Here is a 19,973-nt window from a genome sequence, read left to right as displayed (position 1 = left end):
GGCGGGCTGCGCCGCAAGAATCACCCCCGGGCTGCTGCCTAGCGCGACCCGGAAGTGCTAGCCCCGAAAACCGGAAGCGGACGGGACCCCCCCCCGGCACTCCGGTGTGGCCGGGAGAAGTAGGAAAAACGAGTAGTGCCGCTGCTAGCGAGGCTCTGGTGAAGGAGAGCCCCGTCCGCAGCACCAGGGGAGCTCTCGAGAGCCCCGAAGTGGAAGTCGTCGGCGAGGAGAGGGCGGGAGCCCACCCCGCCTCCCAGGACGTCCCGGCAGCCATAGAGCCTCGCAGCCCAGCTGCCGAGAGGAGCAGCCGCCGCACCCGGAGAAGCCAGTGAGTGTGAAGAGCAGGGGAGAGCTCCGGGCAGGTTCAGCGTGCCGGAGAGAGGCACAGGGGCCTACCTTGCATCGAGCGGCCCCGGTTGGCAGAGGGCCGCTCCAACGAAGACTGGGGCATTCTTCTTAAGAGCCCCTCCCGCTGCCATTTTCTTTCTGAGTCCCCAGAGAAGCGGTACTCCAACGAGGGGCACAATTGTTTTAGAGCCCCAAGAGGTTCCTGGGGGCAGTTGTACTTTGGAGCCCCGAGGCTTGCAGGGGCCATTGTGATCACGAGTCCCCAGAGGGGGGACTCCAACGTCTGGGTAGCATTATTGTTCTTGAGCCCACGAGGCTCAAGGGATCACAGTTGTTTTGGTTGCTAGAGCCCACGAGGCTCCCCGGGGGCATGTTTGTCTCAGAGCCTAGAGGGCTCCCCTGTGCGCTACATGATTTCTAGAGCCTGTGTGGCCCCAGCATTGGCGTAGTGTTGTTCCAGGGCTAGTGAGAGCCCATGCCACAGTGTTTGATTCCCAGCTGCCCAGCAATTAGTGGGCAGCTGCACCGTTTAGGCACCATTTCAGTGAAAGTCCTTGTGAGGGACGGAGATGGCGCAGAGGTGCCAGGCCTTCTATAGCTGCGCAGCACTTAGTGCCAGCTGCAACGTTTAGGCCCTGTTACTGTTCCCAGCTGCCCAGCAATTAGTGGGCAGCTGCAACGTTTAGGTTTGCGCCGGTGGCGCACCCCTGACTGGCGCTGCATTGGCAGAGCGCCCTGACATTCTGGACACAGGGCATTTGAGCCCCCATCTTGAGATGGCCAGTTGGCAAGGGGGCTGGTATGTGGGTAGGGCGCAAGGCCCTCATTTGATTTTTGTGCAATGTGGTTTTACTATGTTTATGATGGTAATTTTTAAATTGCCTAATGTGATTTTTGCGCAATGTGATATTACTATGTTTATGATGGTAATTGCCTAATGTGTTTTATGGGCTAGAGTGATGTGGTGCTAGGAAATGTAATGCATTTAGTATGTTTTACGCACCCTGTGTTGATACCTCTAGAGATGGTTTTACCTGCGGAGGTTTATGTTAGTGAGATTATGTCTCACTCTCTGAGTTACGCCCCTAACTGTGAGCTATGCTTAGGGGGGAGGGTCTAATGTGTTTAGACTAGTGAGGAGATTGCCTACTGTATTTTCCCTGGTTAGGCCTAAATGTGATTGCTGCGTAATGTGCTTTGCCATTATGCCTGTGATACTTCTAAAGGTGCACATGCTTAGAAGTTTGTTTTGACTAGTATAATTTATACTAGAGAGGTTATGTGTCCATGCGTGATCTAAGCCTATGCTTATTAGTAATGCGTAGTGTGTACCTACCTGTTATCATTGGTTACTGGTTGTGATCTAGAATTGTGATTTGGTGTGACAGTTATTCTAAGTGCTAGTTCTACTAAGTGCTGATTCTGACTGTGGCCCATGTGGCCCTGTCCTGGTGTAAATAATCCCTTGTGAATATTGCCCATGCCAGTTGGCACAATGTATATTGTGTGATTACTATCTGATGTGTTTTGACAATACAAAAGTTATTTTTATATAACCTTGTGTGGAGTTCCTTTTGTGGTGTGCCTAGGATGTTGTTGCTGTTGTGTGAGTGCGCAAATGCTTTACACATTGCCTCCGGGATAAGCCTGTCTGCTCGTGCCAAGCTACCAAGGGGGTGAGCAGGGGTTATCTTGGCGTGTGACTCCCTTGCCCTGACTAGAATGGTGGTTTCTGCCTGGCTTTGGCTTAAGACTTAGACAACCAGAAATCCCAGTTCTAACAGGAGACATAAAAAAAGGTTTCACTGACCAGTTTGAACGAGTTGAAGTTCCTGCAGGTGGTCTTCGGTGAGAGTAAGAGTGTGGTGTAGCTGTCGAAGTTCAATCCCACAGCTGCGTGAATGACCGTAAATTGAGAATATGTAGAAAGATGAGATAGTATTTTCCTCGAAAGTCTGATCGTGAATAAAACAGGAAGAAGCGAGCCAAGCCATTTGAGGAGAACAGTCTAGCTTGTCATCAAAAATAAAAACAAAGTCGGAGTCACAGGAGTGGGATAAAGGCCTACTGCTGGGGGTCACCAGTTTTGGGACCAAATTATGGAGGCACCCCCTATAATTAGGACCAGTGTCTTGTCAGAGATGAGCTTCAGGAAATTCCTGCTCATCCAAGAAGATACAGCAGAGAGACCTGAGTTAACATCCGTCTGAGCTGACTGTGAGTTCCTATCCAGTCTAATATCTATTACAGGATCTAGATTGAAAGATACAACATATTTTTCTGGTGGGGCAAATAATAGCACTTGGTTTTAAGAGCCATGGGGAACACCTCAGTCATGCTTTCAAAATCCAGATGAGTCAGGGGATAGGAACTGCCTGAGCACGTCCTCAAGAAGTTAGCCAATCCAGCCTCTCCTCTTGCGCCAGCATCCTACAGTCTATATAACATGACCAAGTGAGATGGCCCCTCTTCTTGTACAATCCACAGCTGATCCATGGCTGCTATAGTAGCTACTTGAGTTTCATGACGAGTATAGAATCTAGGCTGTGCCTCAGCAAGAAGAGCATTTGTGTCTCTAAAAGCAGACAGTTGTTTATCAACCTTTCTTTCTGCTTCTTTTCCCACGAAAGATGGGAGGGAAATAGGTTGGAAAATAATAGGGACAGAGGGATCTGCAGTAGGTTTCCTTAGCAAAGGGTACATGATGGCTTGTTTTCAGCAGGTGGGAAATATTTGGCGAAAGAAGAATGTTATAACATCTGTGGGTTGAAATATTTCAGTTTTTTGGCTTGGAAATATAACAGGTGTTGCAATCTGTTTGACTTTCCCGCATAACGCAACATAAATGTGGAATGTATCCTGATATTATATTACAAAAGTGTGTCTACATTCTGCCTACAGTACATCAAATGATGATTTCTAAAAGTAATGGTAAAGAATCAGGTCACAGTTTAAAATATAAAACAATTACTGGAGTGACTGCTAATCAATTTTTTATGTTTTTTAGGTTGGTACAGGCAGTGCAATATTATTCCGTACAGTAAAGATGTCGATTTAGGGATATTTATCCAAGACTATAAATCTGATATTATTCCGGCATTCCAGAAGGCGGGCCTTCCTCTCAAACACAAGTTTGGCAAGGTTAGTACTAAACTTCTGAATGTGCTTGTCCTGAGTTTCCCATACTTTACATAGTTTTAATCGAAATGAACAAACAGATACTTGAACGGAGGGTCATATTGATTTAAGCGTTCTTCTAGGATAATGAAAGCAAAACGGACGCTGTAGGAGTTGAAGTTCAGACCAGCAAGAAGAACTTATCCTGCTTCGTTCCAGGAATGGTCTGAAAAAAGCCACATGAATAAGATTAGATCACACTCTGCATCACATAATACAGAAACACTGGTGTGACATTACATGATGGTATTATGCTGAAAGTGAAGTAATTTGCTGGTAAGACAGACAATATTTAAGAAATAGGGTTGTCCCACTTCAGCTTCACATTGTCCACTTCCTCCAGGAAGAACAATACTGCTTCAGAGCCTGCATAGACTCATCTGAGCCTATGATGAATTAATGCTGCAATGATTAGTAACAATACAGTAGAATGTAAGTGTCTCAGTTGGACATTGCTCACTTTGCCAGTGGATTCAAGCAATCCGGGCTGAAGTTGGCTGAAATGCCGGAAACAGGTCCTCGGAAGCTTGTTTCCGGTCCAGGAAAGGCATGGCTTGGCAGTTTGGGCTGGACTGTTCCCATGAGGCACAGGGTCAGACTGATTTGCATATGGCCATGTCTGAACTGGGGTGGCAGAGTGGGCTAAAGAACGGTGATGGATTAAACCCACATCTGTTGACTGGGTGTGAGTGTTTGATTGGTTCAGATCTCCGTCCATCACCACCCCCTTTTGTACCGCTTTGTTCGCCATAAGTTGGCAGGGTATGCTCAGACGTGAGTCCCTTGCTCACTTTGCCACTGGATTCAATCAAGCCGAGCTGAAGACGGCTGAAATACCAGAAACCGGACTTCGGAAGCTTGTTTCCGGTCCAGGGAAGGCATGGCTTGGCAGTTCGGGCTAGACTGTTCCCATGAGGCACAGGGTCCGACTGATTTGCATATGGCCATGTCTGAACTGGGGTGGCAGAGTGGGCTAAAGAACGGTGATGGATTAAACCCAGATCTGTTGACTAGGTGTGAGTGTTTGATTGGTTCAGATGCTCCGTCCATCACCACCCCCTTTTGTACCTCTCAGTTGGACCTTAGTTCCATGTTTATAATAGGTTTGCACTTATTCGTACTTGCCTTGTATTGTAGAAGCTAGAATGTTTATGAACATGACTTTGGGTGCAAATATTAGTTTTGGCCTATTTTATTGGCTTTAGTTATTTTAAGGTTAGACTTGACCAAAACTCCACCCCAAAACGTTTGGGACCAAAGGATTGTGCTAGCTGTAATTCTCCAATATCTGTATGCTTAACGGTGCCAAAGGTAAGGACGGATCCTAATTTAAGGCATTTGCTCTTGAGGCATGGCCTGAGAATGGTGCATGCATGAAGTGTCAGATAAACCTACTAATCTAACCTCCACTAAAGACTGTAACTTCTCAATAATACTTGATTTTAGCATATCCTGAATGTATATATTGAGCACTTGTCATGTGGCTATATGAGCTCACTCTCTGTGCATGTTTTGCAACATGGCGTACCAATCGGCTAACTCCTAAAGTCCTGGATAAAGGCAACTATTTTCACACTATTCAAGAAATGAAATATGGTTATCCTGCATGTAATTAAACAAACGCCTTGCTAGACTTTCTGTTCGTATGACAAGGTTTCCTTCAACTATCTGCAAGAGAAGGTCACTAAAGAAGCAAACTTTTTGCATGCACAGAGGTGATTATCCAGGATAGAGTGGGAAATATCTAATGCTGTTCTTGATCGTGGCACATTGATCCATTACAAATGGGTTCCATAACTCTGACACTTGTAGATCAAGTGGACTTAAATCCAATGTATAGGGTCCTTCTTTGGGGTTTCTTCTCTTGAGAGCTCCTTCCGCGTGAGCTGTTAATTCTGGTGGGGGAGATAACCGCAGTTACCACCCTCTTTCGGAACTATACATTATGTTGTTTTTACCTGGACATCCCAGCTACTGAAAACAGCTGAATTCTCTTACGTGAAACAGCGGAGAAACATGCAATAGTCATCACAGGCACAATTCCTGTATGTTAATCCCCCAAATTACATAACCTTTAGTATTTCTAGCCTGTTGGCTTATCGAAGTTCTGGGCAATGGGTAACGCTGGGGGATTTTGAGTTCTTCTGTTAATTTGTTCACACTTCTTCAGTAAAACCAACCCCAAGATAATTTGTCCACTTATACCTTATTTTCTTTGTTGCAGTGTTATGACATTACTGAGCTGCTCGTATATGGACATCTCTTTGGTGTCTGAAATGCAACTTCATATGCAAATCAGTGCACACCCAGAATGATTCCTGTCATAAAGCTTCGCATTGGACATACTTGTAAAAATTACTCCTAAAGAGAAGACCAAAATCTCCAATTTCTGTAAACGATTTCAACACCCCCAGTCCCTCACAACCGGAATACTTCTCTTATTCTAATAATTTCCCATTCCATAGTAAAGTGAGTAAGATGTTTTGTAAAATTCTGGTTCAACCATGGTTGTGGACACTCAAGATCTGCAATAGAGTAAGGTTTCAGGAGCAAAAGGTGATAGTTGCGGCACAATACTTGAAGCATATACAATGTAACTTTCCTCTGTTGCAATACACTGCTAAATTTGTGAGCAAAACCAAACAGGAATGTCTTCTACCATCTCTGATAGAATTACTTTAGTGAACTCCTGGGTTATCTTTGAGATAACCATCCTCTGTAATGCAAGGTAGTAACTTTTAAACTTAGGACGGGCCCACTCCCCTTTTTCTGCCTCAGCTACAGGAAGTGTTTCCTGTACATTACATACAGCAGAGTGAGTTTTAGGTCATCCCATTGCTTATGATTGGATGGATTTGTTGTCTTTCTCGGTTTCCTTCTCCTGATTTAATGACTTTCCTCCTGTCACAGCCTCTTTCAGAGGGCTACTGGGCAAGCTGGAGCTACTGGGTCCAATCTTAGTGTTTGAGGCCTTTTACTCCACGTTTCCTAAGGCCCGTCATACTAAGCACCTGGGCCAAGTACACCTTCAGCACCTGACTCTGTGGTAGGGTGGGTCTAGCAGACCGAGGCTTCTTTGGAGGAGGTAGGTTGTGTAAGGCAAGCACAGACTCATAACTCAAAATACAACTCAGCAACCCCAATGAATAGTTGCCCCGTCAAGTACTTGCTTTTATGTAAAAAATAATATTTATCTACTAACACAAAGTACAATACAGCACACTGCAATAAAATACACACAGTCTTCTTAAGGCCCGGCTAGTGTTACTGGTCATATCCTGTCCCTCTTGCCCATTTGCGGTTTTTAGTTATTTCTCATTTACGTGTGGTAACATCCAAGCTAGGACCAACTAAGAAGCTCAATTTGAAGTTCTACAAGGGCTATTAGCAAAACTCCATGTCTACCCACACCTGTGTGTGTTAGTCTGAGCAAGTTTCCCCTAGGGCCGGACAGCCTAGTATCAGTCTCATCCGGACTTGCTAGGATGGTGATTCATAGTCCTCGAGTGCGTTCCTGGTCCCGGTAGAGAGGAGAACCCTGGGATCTATGACTGGAGTGGCTGACAACCATAGTGCTCCTCCAATCTGCTGGTAAGTCTTCTTCTTTGTCAGCGGGTATTGGATGGTCCAAGACTGGTGTACAGGGTCTTCACAGCGCTAACAGGCGATGGACCTTACTGTTCTCCGTGATCTCCTCCTGGTATACAGGATTCTCCAGTATTAGGGGTGTCTTTCATAGATTCACATGCCTGAATCATTCCCCGTCGTCGGAGTGGGAGTCCCACGGTACATAAAAAAGCAATAAAATGCCATAATAACATAGGAAAAAAACAGTGATTCCCAACCAGGAAGTAAAGTAGCCCAAGCTACAGGAGAAAAAACTTCCACACTCATGACTATCTTAGTGATTTTGTATAGCCCAAACTGCAGCCAATCACGCGACAGCACCCAACAGAAGGTTCTCCCCAGAGGCTCAGGCTCTCAGATTTTCTACCGCACGTCGTGTGAAGGGAGTCTCCCTGAGCTCTGCTTAGTACTTCTCTATTTTCCTTCTGGAATCTAGTTTTGAAGATGTCTTCTTCCAAGAAATCTTTATTCAGGCCTTGTGACTCTTGTGGTAAGCTCTGGCTGTTTAAAGAAGATCCCCACAAGAAGTGCATGTACTGCCTGTATCCTGAACATCAAGTGAAGGACTGCAAGATCTGTAGGACCTTCCCTCAGAAGACCCTCAGGGACAGAGCGGGCCGTCTTCTTTTGTGGCTACAAAAGCTTAAGGATACTGATTATCCTGCTTCTGAGGTAGGCAGTATTGCCTCTGGGTCTACTTCAGCCTCTAGGAAGAGAGCTGCCTCGACAGCTACCACACCGTTGACGAAGACACCATCATCTACACCATCGTCGACTAAGACACCATCGTCGACGAAGCCCCGTCGTCAACGAAGACACCGTCGTCGACGATGATAACTCTACCGTCGACGAAGACCTCGTCGACGTCTGCCACCAAACCCAGGTCAACGAGCCCTTTGGTGGGGCCCCCGTCGAAGCCACAACTATCTTTATGTACTACTCTGCAAGTTTGGTCGCCGTCTACGGCTTTTTTGTCGACACCAAAGCCGTCTTTACTTCAAAGGCGTGGTTCTAGTTTAGAACCTTTATCTCCTCTACACATCTCACCACAAAGGGTACCCCTACAGGTTCCAGACAAGTTACTGGATTCTGAGGACAGTGAGGAGGATTCTGTTATTGAAGAAACATTTGGAAGGGTGACAAGTCCTTCCGAATTAAACATTAAATATCAGGAGGACGATCAAGAAGATCAGCATTCACCTGAGCAAGTGCATTCGCCTGTGACCAATATCCCCTCAGCTCAGGTACCAATAGCATTGCTTACCAACCTTCAATGCATGCTGGATTACTATTACAAGTGTTTTCCGCCATCGGAGTCAACAGGCCTGTGGTGCAAACGCCTAGACCTGATTTCAGACCCCCAAGGTCTCCTCCACCTGCATCGTTCAATCAGCCGGACGAACAACATTCTTCTGACGGAGAAGAAAGAGAAGAAGGAGATGTCGATGACAGATCATTGATGTCGGAGTGGGATTATTACCAAGTGCAAACTCCTTCTCCTTCACCATCGGCTACCTCTGATTCACCTCCAGTGGACGTGGGTGGATTCCACCTTTTAATGGAGCGGGCTCCGAATCGCTTCCACATTAACATGGAGCATACAGAGCAGGAATGCTTTCTATATGATTTTAAAGACCAGCCCCGGAAGCAAGCCAAGTCTATACCTATCAGAGATTTCATCTGGAAGGAGGGAATTAAAGTAATGTCTACTCCGGCTTCCATACCTCCGGATCTGCCAAGCATTGATAAAAAATATAAGGCTCCTGAAAAGTCCCCTGCTTGCCTTATAGGACAACCCAAACTGGATTCGGTCATCGTTCAAGCTGCACAAAAGAGATCTAGAAACCCTTCATCTCCAATTTAGCCCCACCGGATAGAGACTGCAGACGCTTGGATGCCATTGGTAAACGCATGTCAACAATGGCGGCTACCACAGTCAGAGCTGCCAACTCATTGGCCATCCTGGGCAGATATGACCGGCAAATGTGGTCGGATATCTCACCATATGTCAACTTACTTCCAGAACCCTCTAAGTCTGAAGCTCAGATAATCCTGCCGGAAGGTGAAAGGATCTCGGCTGAGATCATTGACTCGGCTGTTGATGTGGCCTCAACTGGTTTCAGGCAATTGGCTGGGGATGCTGTCTTACGCAGACTTCGTTCCATCAGGAAGTGCAAACAAAGGTATTGGATATGCCTTATGACGGAGAGCTGCTGTTTGGTCTGCAAGTGGAAGAAGCCCTGCAGACAATGAAAAAGGACACAGAAACTGCTAAATCCTTGGGCACCCTACAATTTCGTAAGCCGCCCTTTCAAGGAGCGAGAGGACGTGGATCGTCCTCTAACAGAGGCGGATATACTCAACAGTCCTCCTACAGGCAGGGTAATCAACGCTACCAAAACCAGCCTTATCAGTCCTACGGCCAACACAACACTTATTATTCACATAACAAAAAGAAACCGGCCTACCGCGGAAAGGATAAACGACAATTAACTTTATCACCTGCCACCGCTACTGCCCCAATCTCACATAAAAATTGGAGGACAAATATCAAAATTCTACTCAAAATGGTCATCGATAACATCGGACAGGTGGGTCCTGGACATCGTGGCCAAGGGCCATGCCCTCGAATTCGAACAGTTTCCTCCAAACGTTCCCCCAAAGGCCCCACCTCCAGCTCATCTCAAAGAACTGTTTGCCCAAATCAATTTGATGTTGAAGAAAGGAGCAATCAAAAAGGTTCCTCAGACTCTGAGAGGAACTGGATTCTACTGCAGATTCTTTCTGGTAAAGAAGGAATCCGGAGAGTGGCGTCCAATTCTGGATCTCCGTGCCATAAACAAATATTTGAAGAAGCTAACGTTCAGAATGTTGTCACTACAAGAAATATTGGATCTCCTATCGGCTGGAGACTACATGGCCACCTTGGATCTCCAAGATGCGTATTTCCACATCCCCATCTTACCTCGTCACAGAAAGTTCCTGCGATTCAGAGTGGCTGGCAGGGATTATCAGTTCAAGGTCCTTCCCTTTGGGCTGCGCTCGGCACCCAGGGTATTTACAAAGGTCCTGGCTCCGGTAGCAGCACACCTCCGGCTGGAGGGAATACAAATATTTCCATATTTGGACGACTGCCTTATCAAGGCCAGTTCTTACACAGACACAGACAACCATTTACAGCAGTGTCTAGCTCTCTTTCAATATCTGGGTCTTTCCATCAAAGTCATTAAGTCCCAGATGGTACCATCCCGAAGACGAGCTTTCTTGGGAGCAACCTTAGACACCCAGCTGCTCCAAGCCTTCGTGTTGGACTAGAGACAAAACAGAATCCAGGACATGGATCGGAATCTACTTTCAAAAAAGTCAGTTTCAGTCAGACGGTTCAAATCCTTTCTGGGGATGATATCGTCTTGAATTCCTTTGATACGGAATTACCGACTCAGAATGAGGCCTCTTCAATAAGAGCTCAGTCTTCAATAGCTGCAGGTCTCTGGTTCATTCGAGGACTTCATCCAGATCACCCCTCGCATTCGGGGTTCCCTTCTTTGGTGGATAGAAAAAAGGAATCTGCAACAGGGTTGCGCGTTCCTTCATGATGCACCAAACTTTACAATCACCACGGACGCATCCCTCAAAGGTTGGGGAGCTCATCTTCAGGGACTGACAATCAGCGGCAAATGGAGCCCATAGCAGAAACGCTGGCACATCAATCAATTGGAGGGGAGGGCCATCTTCCTTGCCCTCAAATCATTTTGAGCACTCATTCAAGGAGCCACTGTATTGGTTTGCACAGAAAATACAACAGGGAGGGACAAGATCGACTCTTTTGTCTCAGGAAGCCCAGGAGCTATGGGCATAGGCAATACGTCACAGAATCAATCTTCTGGCGGTTCATGTACCGGGAACGGAGAACGTTCTTGCGGACACTCTCAGCAGGATGATAGTGTCCACTCACGAGTGGGAGCTTCATCAACAAACGGTGGATCGGATCCTTCGGCAGTGGGGCATCCAGATCTAGACCTCTTTGCGACCAGGAAGAACAGCAAATGCCGGTTCTTTGCAAGTTGGCATCCCCACAAAGACTCTCAGGGGAATGCGTTTTCGATCAACTGGTCTCAAATATATGGTTACGCTTTTCCTCCGATACCGTTGGTTCCCAGAGTTATGCGGAAGATGAAGAAAGAACCGTGTCGGCTGATTCTTATAGGCCCCAGATGGCCACGCCAATACTGGTTCACCGAGCTCCTTCTCCTATCGGAGTGCGAACCAATTCAATTGCGTCCAGCTCCGGACCTACTCTCCAACCAGGACGGTCAGATTTACCATCCGGACCCGACAACTCTGAGGTTAGCGGCCTGGCGCCTGAGTACCTAGAATTCGCCCATCTAAACATCCCTGCAGATTGCAAAGAGGTACTAGCCAAAGCAAGAGCACCTGCTACAATAAAGACATACAGACTCAAATGGAAACGCTTCTGTATCTGGTGTCGTTCGGCTGGAATTCATCCTTTTTTGGCTAAGCCAGAGCAAATCATACCTTTTTTCGTGCATCTGGCAAGATCGGGATTGTCTCATGCAACCCTAAAGGTTTTCCTGGCAGCGATTTTAAGATACCGACAAGATGGGTCCACTTCTCTTTACTCTTCAAGAATTATACAACAATTCTTCAAAGGGCTTTTCAGAATGTTCCCTCCGGTACGTCGTCCACCACCATTGTGGCATCTCAATGTAGTGTTAGCGCAACTCATGCACCATCCTTTTGAACCTATCCACTGAGCCGATTTGAAGTTCCTTACGTGGAAGGTGTCACTTTTATTGGCTTTGACTTCTTCTAGAAGAGTCGGTGATATTCAGGCTTTCACAGTCTATCCTCCTTTCTTACAGTTCGCAAATGACTCTGTAGTGCTCCGCACGAATCCGAAATTCATACCTAAGGTGCCTTCGGACTTCCACCTGAATGAGCCTGTCATCTTAAAGACATTTTTTCCTAACCCACAATCCCCTGCGGAAAGGGCATTGCATACACTGGACATTAAGAGATGTTTAAAATTCTATTTACAAAGAACATCTACGTTGCGAAATTTGATCAACTGTTTATCACCTATGGTAGGATTCGTACAGGCCAAGCAGTATCTAAGCAAACAATTGCAAGATGGATCTCTGCAGCTATCGACTTTTGCCATACACAAGCAGGACGGCACATCTGCAGAGCTGCAACCTGGGCCAGTCGGCATACTTTCACCAAGCACTACTGTTTGGATGCAGCCAGCGAGACCGATGCTTCAGTGGGTCAAGCAGTTATGTGTAATCTTTTCAGATAAGGTGAGCCTCTGTTTCCCTCCTCCTCTTATTGCTGTCAGACGCTTGTTATGCTTATTATTATTATGCACATGCTCAAGTAACTGCATTTTATCATGCTTTCAGTGATGTGATTACATACATATATATATATATATATATATATATATATATATATATATATATATATATATATATATTTTTCATGGTTATGTGCATCTCATATTTACAAGCTTATGCTACAAATAGCGTCTTTCGAGCACGGATATGTACTGCTATCCACTCTGATTCAGGCATGTGAATCTATGAAACCCCTAATACTGGAGAAGAACAATAGTTACTTAACCTGTAATCTGTGGTTCTCCAGTATTGGTGTCTTTCATAGATTCACATGCAACCCGCCCACCTCCCCTCAGAGGCTCTTAGGCTACATTGGTTACCATCACTCCTTGCGAGAAAATCTGAGAGCTTGAGCCTCTGGGGAGAACCTTCTGATGGCTTCTGTCGCCTGGTTAGCTGCAGTTTGGGTTATACAAAATGACTAAGATAGTCATGAGTGTGGAAGTTTTTTCTCCTGTAGCTTGGGCTACTTAACTTCCTGGTTGGGAATTACTGTTTTTTTCCTATGTTATTATGGCATTTTATTGCTTTTTTATGTACCATGGGACTCCCACTCCGACAACGGGGAATGATTCAGGCATGTGAATCTATGAAATACACCAATACTGGAGAACCACAGATTACAGATAAGTAACTATTGTTCTTCCCTTAGAAGATAAGATGACAGCCTTTTTTGTGTCCCAGCACTACCAAGAGCAGAGGCCCTCCCTTCACAGCAATAGGTACAAGAGTCTCTCAGCAGCGGACCCCTCACGGCATCAGGGTGTTTGCATGCTGCACACAGGCAGATGACCAATCAGTGTGGAGGTCCAGTCCTTTTCACTGCCTCCTCCTGGAATTTCGGTCTTGCACAGAACATCTAGGCAGACGATTCAATTGGCACACTGTTCTCAACTGATCAGAATCTCACACTTTACCCTCGGATCCTCTCAGTAGGATCCTCACTGGACCTCAATTCCTCCAGGCCATCCTCTTCTCCTCACAGGACTCATGTGTCTGAGGTCAGGTGAATGTTCTTGATTCTCCTGGGTGATGTCCTCTCACCCAGCATGGGAGACTGGCAAAACATTATTCCTGTTGATAAAGATGAACACAATTTTCAGGGACTGTTATTGAAACATTTGTATGTATACATCAGCATGGTTTCGTGTCTGGAAGCAACACCATTATACACACAAACACTTCAATTTCCTTGTTTGATCCTGCCAACAACCGGCATAAACGGGCCAGAAAGATCTTTTTCAACACCAAGAAGGCATTTTTTGTGGAGATCAAGAATGGTGACAGACTGCTCTCTGGAGGAAGAACACAATAAAGGAGTGGGCACTTCAAAGTGGACAACCCCAGAACATTAACTTCAAAGACAGAGACACTAAATCACAATTGCATCTAGAAATGGATAATAGCAAGCATTTACAATGCAAATGTCTCGCCTTTGCAAAAGTTAGAGCTATTGGCATTGTAAAAAAAAACTTTTTTATTTATGGGTTGGTTTTGAAAACATATAAATAAATGGTATTGTCATTTACAATGCCAATAGCTTAATCTCTTGCAAATGCGAGACCTATTGCATTTGCACACACACGCACACACGCACACGCACACACACACACACACACACACACACACACACACACGCGCACTGAGCCACACACACAGAGCCACACACACACACACACACACACACAGAGCCACACAGAGACACACACAAAGACACACACACAGAGACACACACAGCCACACACACACACAGCCAAACACACACAGAGATACACGCACAGAGCCGCACACAAACACACACACAAACACACACACACACAGAGCCAGACACAGCCACACACACACAGAGCCACACACACACACACATAGCCACACACAGAGCTACAGAAACATAGCCACACACACAGCCACACACACAGAGCCACACACACACAGAGCCACACACACACAGAGCCACACACGGAGCCACACACACACACACACACACACTCACACACACACACACACACACACACACACACACACACACAGCCACACACACACACAGAGCCACACACAGCCACACACACACAGAGCCAGACACACACACATAGCCACACACAGCCACACACACACAGAGCCACACACACACACACACACACACAGAACCCCACACACACACACAGAACCCCACACACACACAGAACCCCACACACACACACACACACAGAACCCCCCCACACACACATAGCCATACACACACACACACACAAAGCCACACACACAGAGCCACACACAAACACACAGAACCACACACACAGAGCCACACACACACATACACACCCACACACACACACACACACCCACACACACACACACAGAGCCATACACACACACACATAGCCACACACACACAGAGCCACACACACGCACACATCAGGGATGTCACAGTCTGGTGTCACAGTTGTGTAAAAATATCCGAGTTTAAGACACAGTTCCTACAGTTATGTCACAGCCCAGAAGTGGGTTCCTGAAGTGATAATCAAAGTAATATCAGAGTCTGATGCAAATTCTTGAAATATTGCCATTGTCCGCAGTGATGTCACAGACTGTTTTCAGGTTCCTGAAGTGATGCACAGACTGACGTCATGTCCTCGCAGTGGTAGCATAGCATAATACGAAGTTTTTGTAGGGCATTTCACAGTGTGACGTCATGAGCCAGCAGCAGTCTCACGGTGTGACATCAGGTTCCCTCAGATGTTACAGACCGCGACGGCAAGTGGAACTGACGTCAGACTGCGACATCACTGCAACATAATGACATAAGAAAAAGGAGACTGCAAAATAAAAAATGCTGCAGCAAGAAAATAAATCAAACACCTGCTTTCCAGAGGCCAAACAGAAACACCACTTACATATGTTATTAGCATAAAAAAACACAGAGGAAATAACATGAGGAGCCTTTGCTAATACAGACATATAGATTCTTAAAGTGCATTGTGTTCTTGTAACTTAACATCTTCTCCGAGAGATACGATTTAACATCGAGGCAGCCAACTAAAAGTGTCTGAATACCCTCATTCGAAAAACAACTTACTGTCAACAAATAAACCATCTCCCCACACAATACATTTTGTTTGTCCTTGAAGTTTGGCAACGTCTGCAGATTATCGCTCACCTGACAAGGCTATTAAGTAGGTACAAAGAGACTACTTTGAGTGTTCACAGCTTACAGAAATGCAAGTCTGAGGGGATAAACCTGTACTTTCCACGCCGGTTTTAGATCTGAGGTGGATACACGTCAAGAAGTCAGCGCGAACAACAGTAAAGCTACACTACGCTCGCTTTGATCTTCCTTAATGCATAATACAAAAGTGCGGATATACTGAGGGTGGGTGGGTGGAGCGGTCGGTTATCACCAGATATGTGTGCCCCAAGCCAAACCAGTTTGACAGCAGCAAGGTCTAAGCCCCAGTTCGAACTCCCCAGGCCCTACTCTTCAGCCTGATCGCCATAATCAATACTGTCGCCTCAATGCTGCACACCAGGGCCACCTTCATAATGTTGCGCTACCTCTTTCCTTACCTGAGAGTGGCCTCTCTAGTTCCTCAGAGCCTTGGTGCGGTGGGTTCAATAAGTGTGCGAATATAGCGACGAAGGGGTTGGCTGCGAGGCGCTCGGTCCGGTACATCTCCCAGAGTAGGTGGAGTGCGATAAGGCGCTGCGCCGGGCTGGACAGCAGATCTGGCTGCTGTAGCAGCATCACCAGGACAGACCTGGCTCGGAAGTGCTCGGACTTCAAGAAGACCTGATGGAAGGCGGCAGACAGCGCCTCGAAGGTGCTGGTGCACGACTCCTCCGAGAGCAGTCCTAGAAGGCTGGACAGCTCCTTGGGACCCAGGCTCATGGCGGGGCCGCCCACATGCAAGGCTGCAACCTGGAGATCGGTTCATACTGCCTAGAATCCGATTCCATGGCTGATTCTCAAGTGGGCCAAGCCTCCTTAAGGAATCTGTTTGGATAGCCATCTAACCCGTGATCAAGGCGCAGGGAGCGCTGAAACGCGTTGGGTAGTTTTAATTGAATCGAACAGAACGATGTCCGGATACCAAATAAAGGGTGCTGTTGCAAAAACAGGATTCGCCTATTGTCAGGTGCGCTCTCGCAGAGGGACAACCTTCTTTGATGATTATATATATATATATATTTCTGAAACAGGACTTCACCGCCGTCGCTCCGTGTTTCCGGGTGCACCCTTTGACGATGGTGAATCGTTCAATATTTCTTCACTTAGCGAGCAAAGGTGGCTTGCTAGTAGATTAAGAGGCTTAAATTCCTCTCCCCTCCATATCGTCGATATGGAGGGGAGAGGAATTTAAGCACCAAATAAAGCATTTTAAGCTTTGTACTTCAACTCCGTGTGTTCCTCTTAATCTACTAGCAAGCCACCTTTGCTTGCTAAGTGAAGATATCTATCTATCTATCTATCTATCTATCTATCTATCTATCTATCTATCTATCTATCTATCTATCTATCTATCTATCTATCTATCTATCTATCTATCTATCTATCTCCTACTGGCAGTCGCCAGTAGGTAGTTATAGTTAGGATCTACTTTCCATAGGAAATCCGCAACATTCTATTGGGAATAACTTTGGCGCCGGTGGACGAATCTTCGCGAATTTCTCCAAGAAAATGGCCCGCTCCGCTCCTTCCCTGAAAGTTTGGGGGGGATTCGTCAAGCGGGGGCCGAGATAAAAGGGGGGTCCCAAAAACGTGTTTTCCCCATGTTAATTTCCATAGGGTGGTCGACTTCACTTTTAGCCCGAACGGCTGAATGGATTTCCACCAAACTTGGCAAAATTGTAGGGACTGGTAGCCCGATGTGCCTTTGCTATGTCTCAAGATATGTGCTCCAGTGGATTTTGAGTAATTTAGGTTAAAAAAATATATATATATCTATGGCAGCGCCCCGGTACGCGCACCGGGGAGCGCAGCGGGCGCGACACACGAGGTGCGCATGGAAAGCGGATTGGCTCTCGGGTGTCTGTAAACATTCGAAACAGTCCGGAGCGGCCGCCATCTTGGCCAAAACAAAGGGGGAAAGTACCATAAGGGGGCAGAGTAGACCCCTCCTGACCACCTAGGTTTGATGTGGGGGCTTTATTTTTTCGTTTTGCGCGGGGGGAGCGCCCGGTACACGCACCGGGGAGCGTACCATGAGGAAAAAAGAATCAGAGTTTTTTAAAAATGAAGCCTTTTTTTTATAAATTGGAGGTAGTTCTAAAAAGAACTGTTTTTTTTTCTTCTTTTTGTTGTTTTATATATTTTTTAATGTTTTTTGAACATTTTGTACTTTTTTTGGCTTTTCAAAACAGTTTTATTTTTTTTTTGTATTTTTTTAGGGGGAGAAACAAAAAAAAGGGAATTGAAACTGGCTCAACTGGAGCAAAAAATAAAAAACGGAAAAAATTACTTCTTTTTGGGGCACTTGTGATTGTCACCAGCAAGGAAGATGAGCTTTACGCTCTTTTCACCATAGGCGATAAGCTTGCCACATTCAGTACAATTGATTTTAAAATCAGCAAATCGTTGCTGAATACAAGGCATCATCTCTGATGTTTCTGGTCCCGATGAAGTGGGTTCGTTTCTTTGGGAGGTGGTCCTTGAAGACTGGGGGAGGTTACTGGCCAGTTCCCTGAGCTCTGCACGAGAATAGTTGTTAGGGTGCTTACGGATCATATGTCGAATCATGATATTGTTACCAAAGGAATACTTTTTGTTTGGGTTGCCCTTGAGAGTTGTTCGTTACAGATTAGGCAAGTTACATTGGCCGCATTCACTTTTTTCTTGCCCTCTGGGAGTGAAAAAAAACTCCCATACAATGTGTGACTTGGGCTTGTATGGGGTATTTTGTTCAGGCAGCCATCTTCTCCCATCCTCCTCTTCCTCTTCCTCTTCCTCTTCCTCCTCCTCCTCTTCTTGACCACCAATGTACTGTTTGGTGGTCCTCTTGGTGGTTGTGGTGGTGGTGCAGATGCTCCAGCTGTTGCAGCTACAGTAGCCATTAGAAAATACAAAATAGTTCTCTCTCTATTAATGAAACAGGTCTTCCTCAGTCAAAGGACAAAGTCGGAATAAGGAAAAAAGGTGGGGTCTTTCATCATTTGGAGAAAAAAAAGGCCTGAACCAATGAGAAGTGTTATTTTCAGGTCACAAGACCAGGGATTTCATCATTATGAAAGTAAAACTGTTCTGCACCAATTAAAAGTGTTATTTTCAGGTCACATAACCGACGCGCTTACGCGACGTGCCCACGGGCGCGCCCCGGGTCGCGTCGCGTAAGCGTGTCAGAAGTTTACGTTGCGCGATCGTATTCGCTCGAGTGCTTCCGGGTGCGCTTACGCCGTGCGTATCACGCGGACGCGGCTACGCGATACGTCACAATCATGTTTTCGTTCGCGACATTGGTGCTAATGGGACGCTTCCCGGTTCGCGCACCGGGGCGCTTCAAAACGACTACGCTCTCCGGGGCGCTCACCGGGGCGCGCCCCGGGAGCGCTCCAGGGTCAAAAATAAATAAAATAACAATTTTTAAAAATTGTTTAAAATACAAATAAAATATAGGATTCATTCATTTTCAAAAATATTACATTTCATAGCTATAGACATTTGCTATTAACCAAATTTTGAACTTCAAAGAAAAAAACATAGGTTTGGGGCCTTATATATAGTTAGGAATTAGCATTTAAAAAACCAATGAAATTCACTGAAAAAACCATAGGTTTCACACCAGTTATAGTTAGCTGCAAATTTTACTGACATAAAACCATTGAAATTCCACGTTATAGTTAGTTGGGCTCACTATAACTTGCGCGTGTAATGCACTGCTGATGACGTCACATATTACATCACTCATGTATCAGTGTTTCACTTTGTGTATAATTGGCTACATGGGTTGGTGAGTAGCTACATGTGTGTGTATATGAGTGTCTGTATGGTTTGGTGGGGGTATTACTTTGCACATAGATGCATCAATGACTGACTCACTGTTTGTATTTGTTTTGAAGACAGCATATGTGCAGGACTGTATGGGTGGATGAGTGTGTAAATGTGTGTGTTAGTGAGTGAATGACTGTCTCACTAGTGTCTTTATCAGTAACGACATATGTTTTAATCTAGTATATGTGAGTATTGATGTTTATAAGTGAGTATATGTGAGATTGTAAGAGTTCCTGTTTAAATAAGTATGTGTTTCTATAAGTGATTGTTTAAGAGAGTAAGTATGTGTAAGTTTCCTTAGAAGTAAGGTGGTAGTGTGTGTATAGTTGTATATGCAAATAAATGGATGTTCAATAGTTTATTTGCATGTGTGAATATGTGTGTGAGTAACTTTTGGATGACTGTCGGTGTGTAACAGGATG

General features: G+C 45.7%; 1 protein-coding gene across 2 annotated transcripts in view; it reads left to right on the top strand.

The window, feature by feature from the left end:
• Window positions 1–19,973, top strand: part of FKTN (fukutin) — a 171,482-nt gene that overhangs the window by 140,679 nt on the left and 10,830 nt on the right. For both annotated transcript variants that reach the window (XR_015307228.1, XM_086951704.1), the window contains exon 8: window positions 3,356–3,489. Coding sequence is in view for 1 of the 2 variants with exons in the window: in XM_086951704.1 (XP_086807830.1) it covers window positions 3,356–3,489 (134 nt within the window). In the remaining variant the exon portion in view is untranslated. The remainder of the gene's footprint in view (window positions 1–3,355; window positions 3,490–19,973) is intronic.

Source organism: Lissotriton vulgaris, unplaced genomic scaffold (assembly GCF_964263255.1).
Source record: "Lissotriton vulgaris unplaced genomic scaffold, aLisVul1.2 SCAFFOLD_2325, whole genome shotgun sequence".
Lineage (NCBI taxonomy): Eukaryota > Metazoa > Chordata > Amphibia > Caudata > Salamandridae > Lissotriton > Lissotriton vulgaris.
This window is presented reverse-complemented; position numbering and strand designations above follow the sequence as displayed.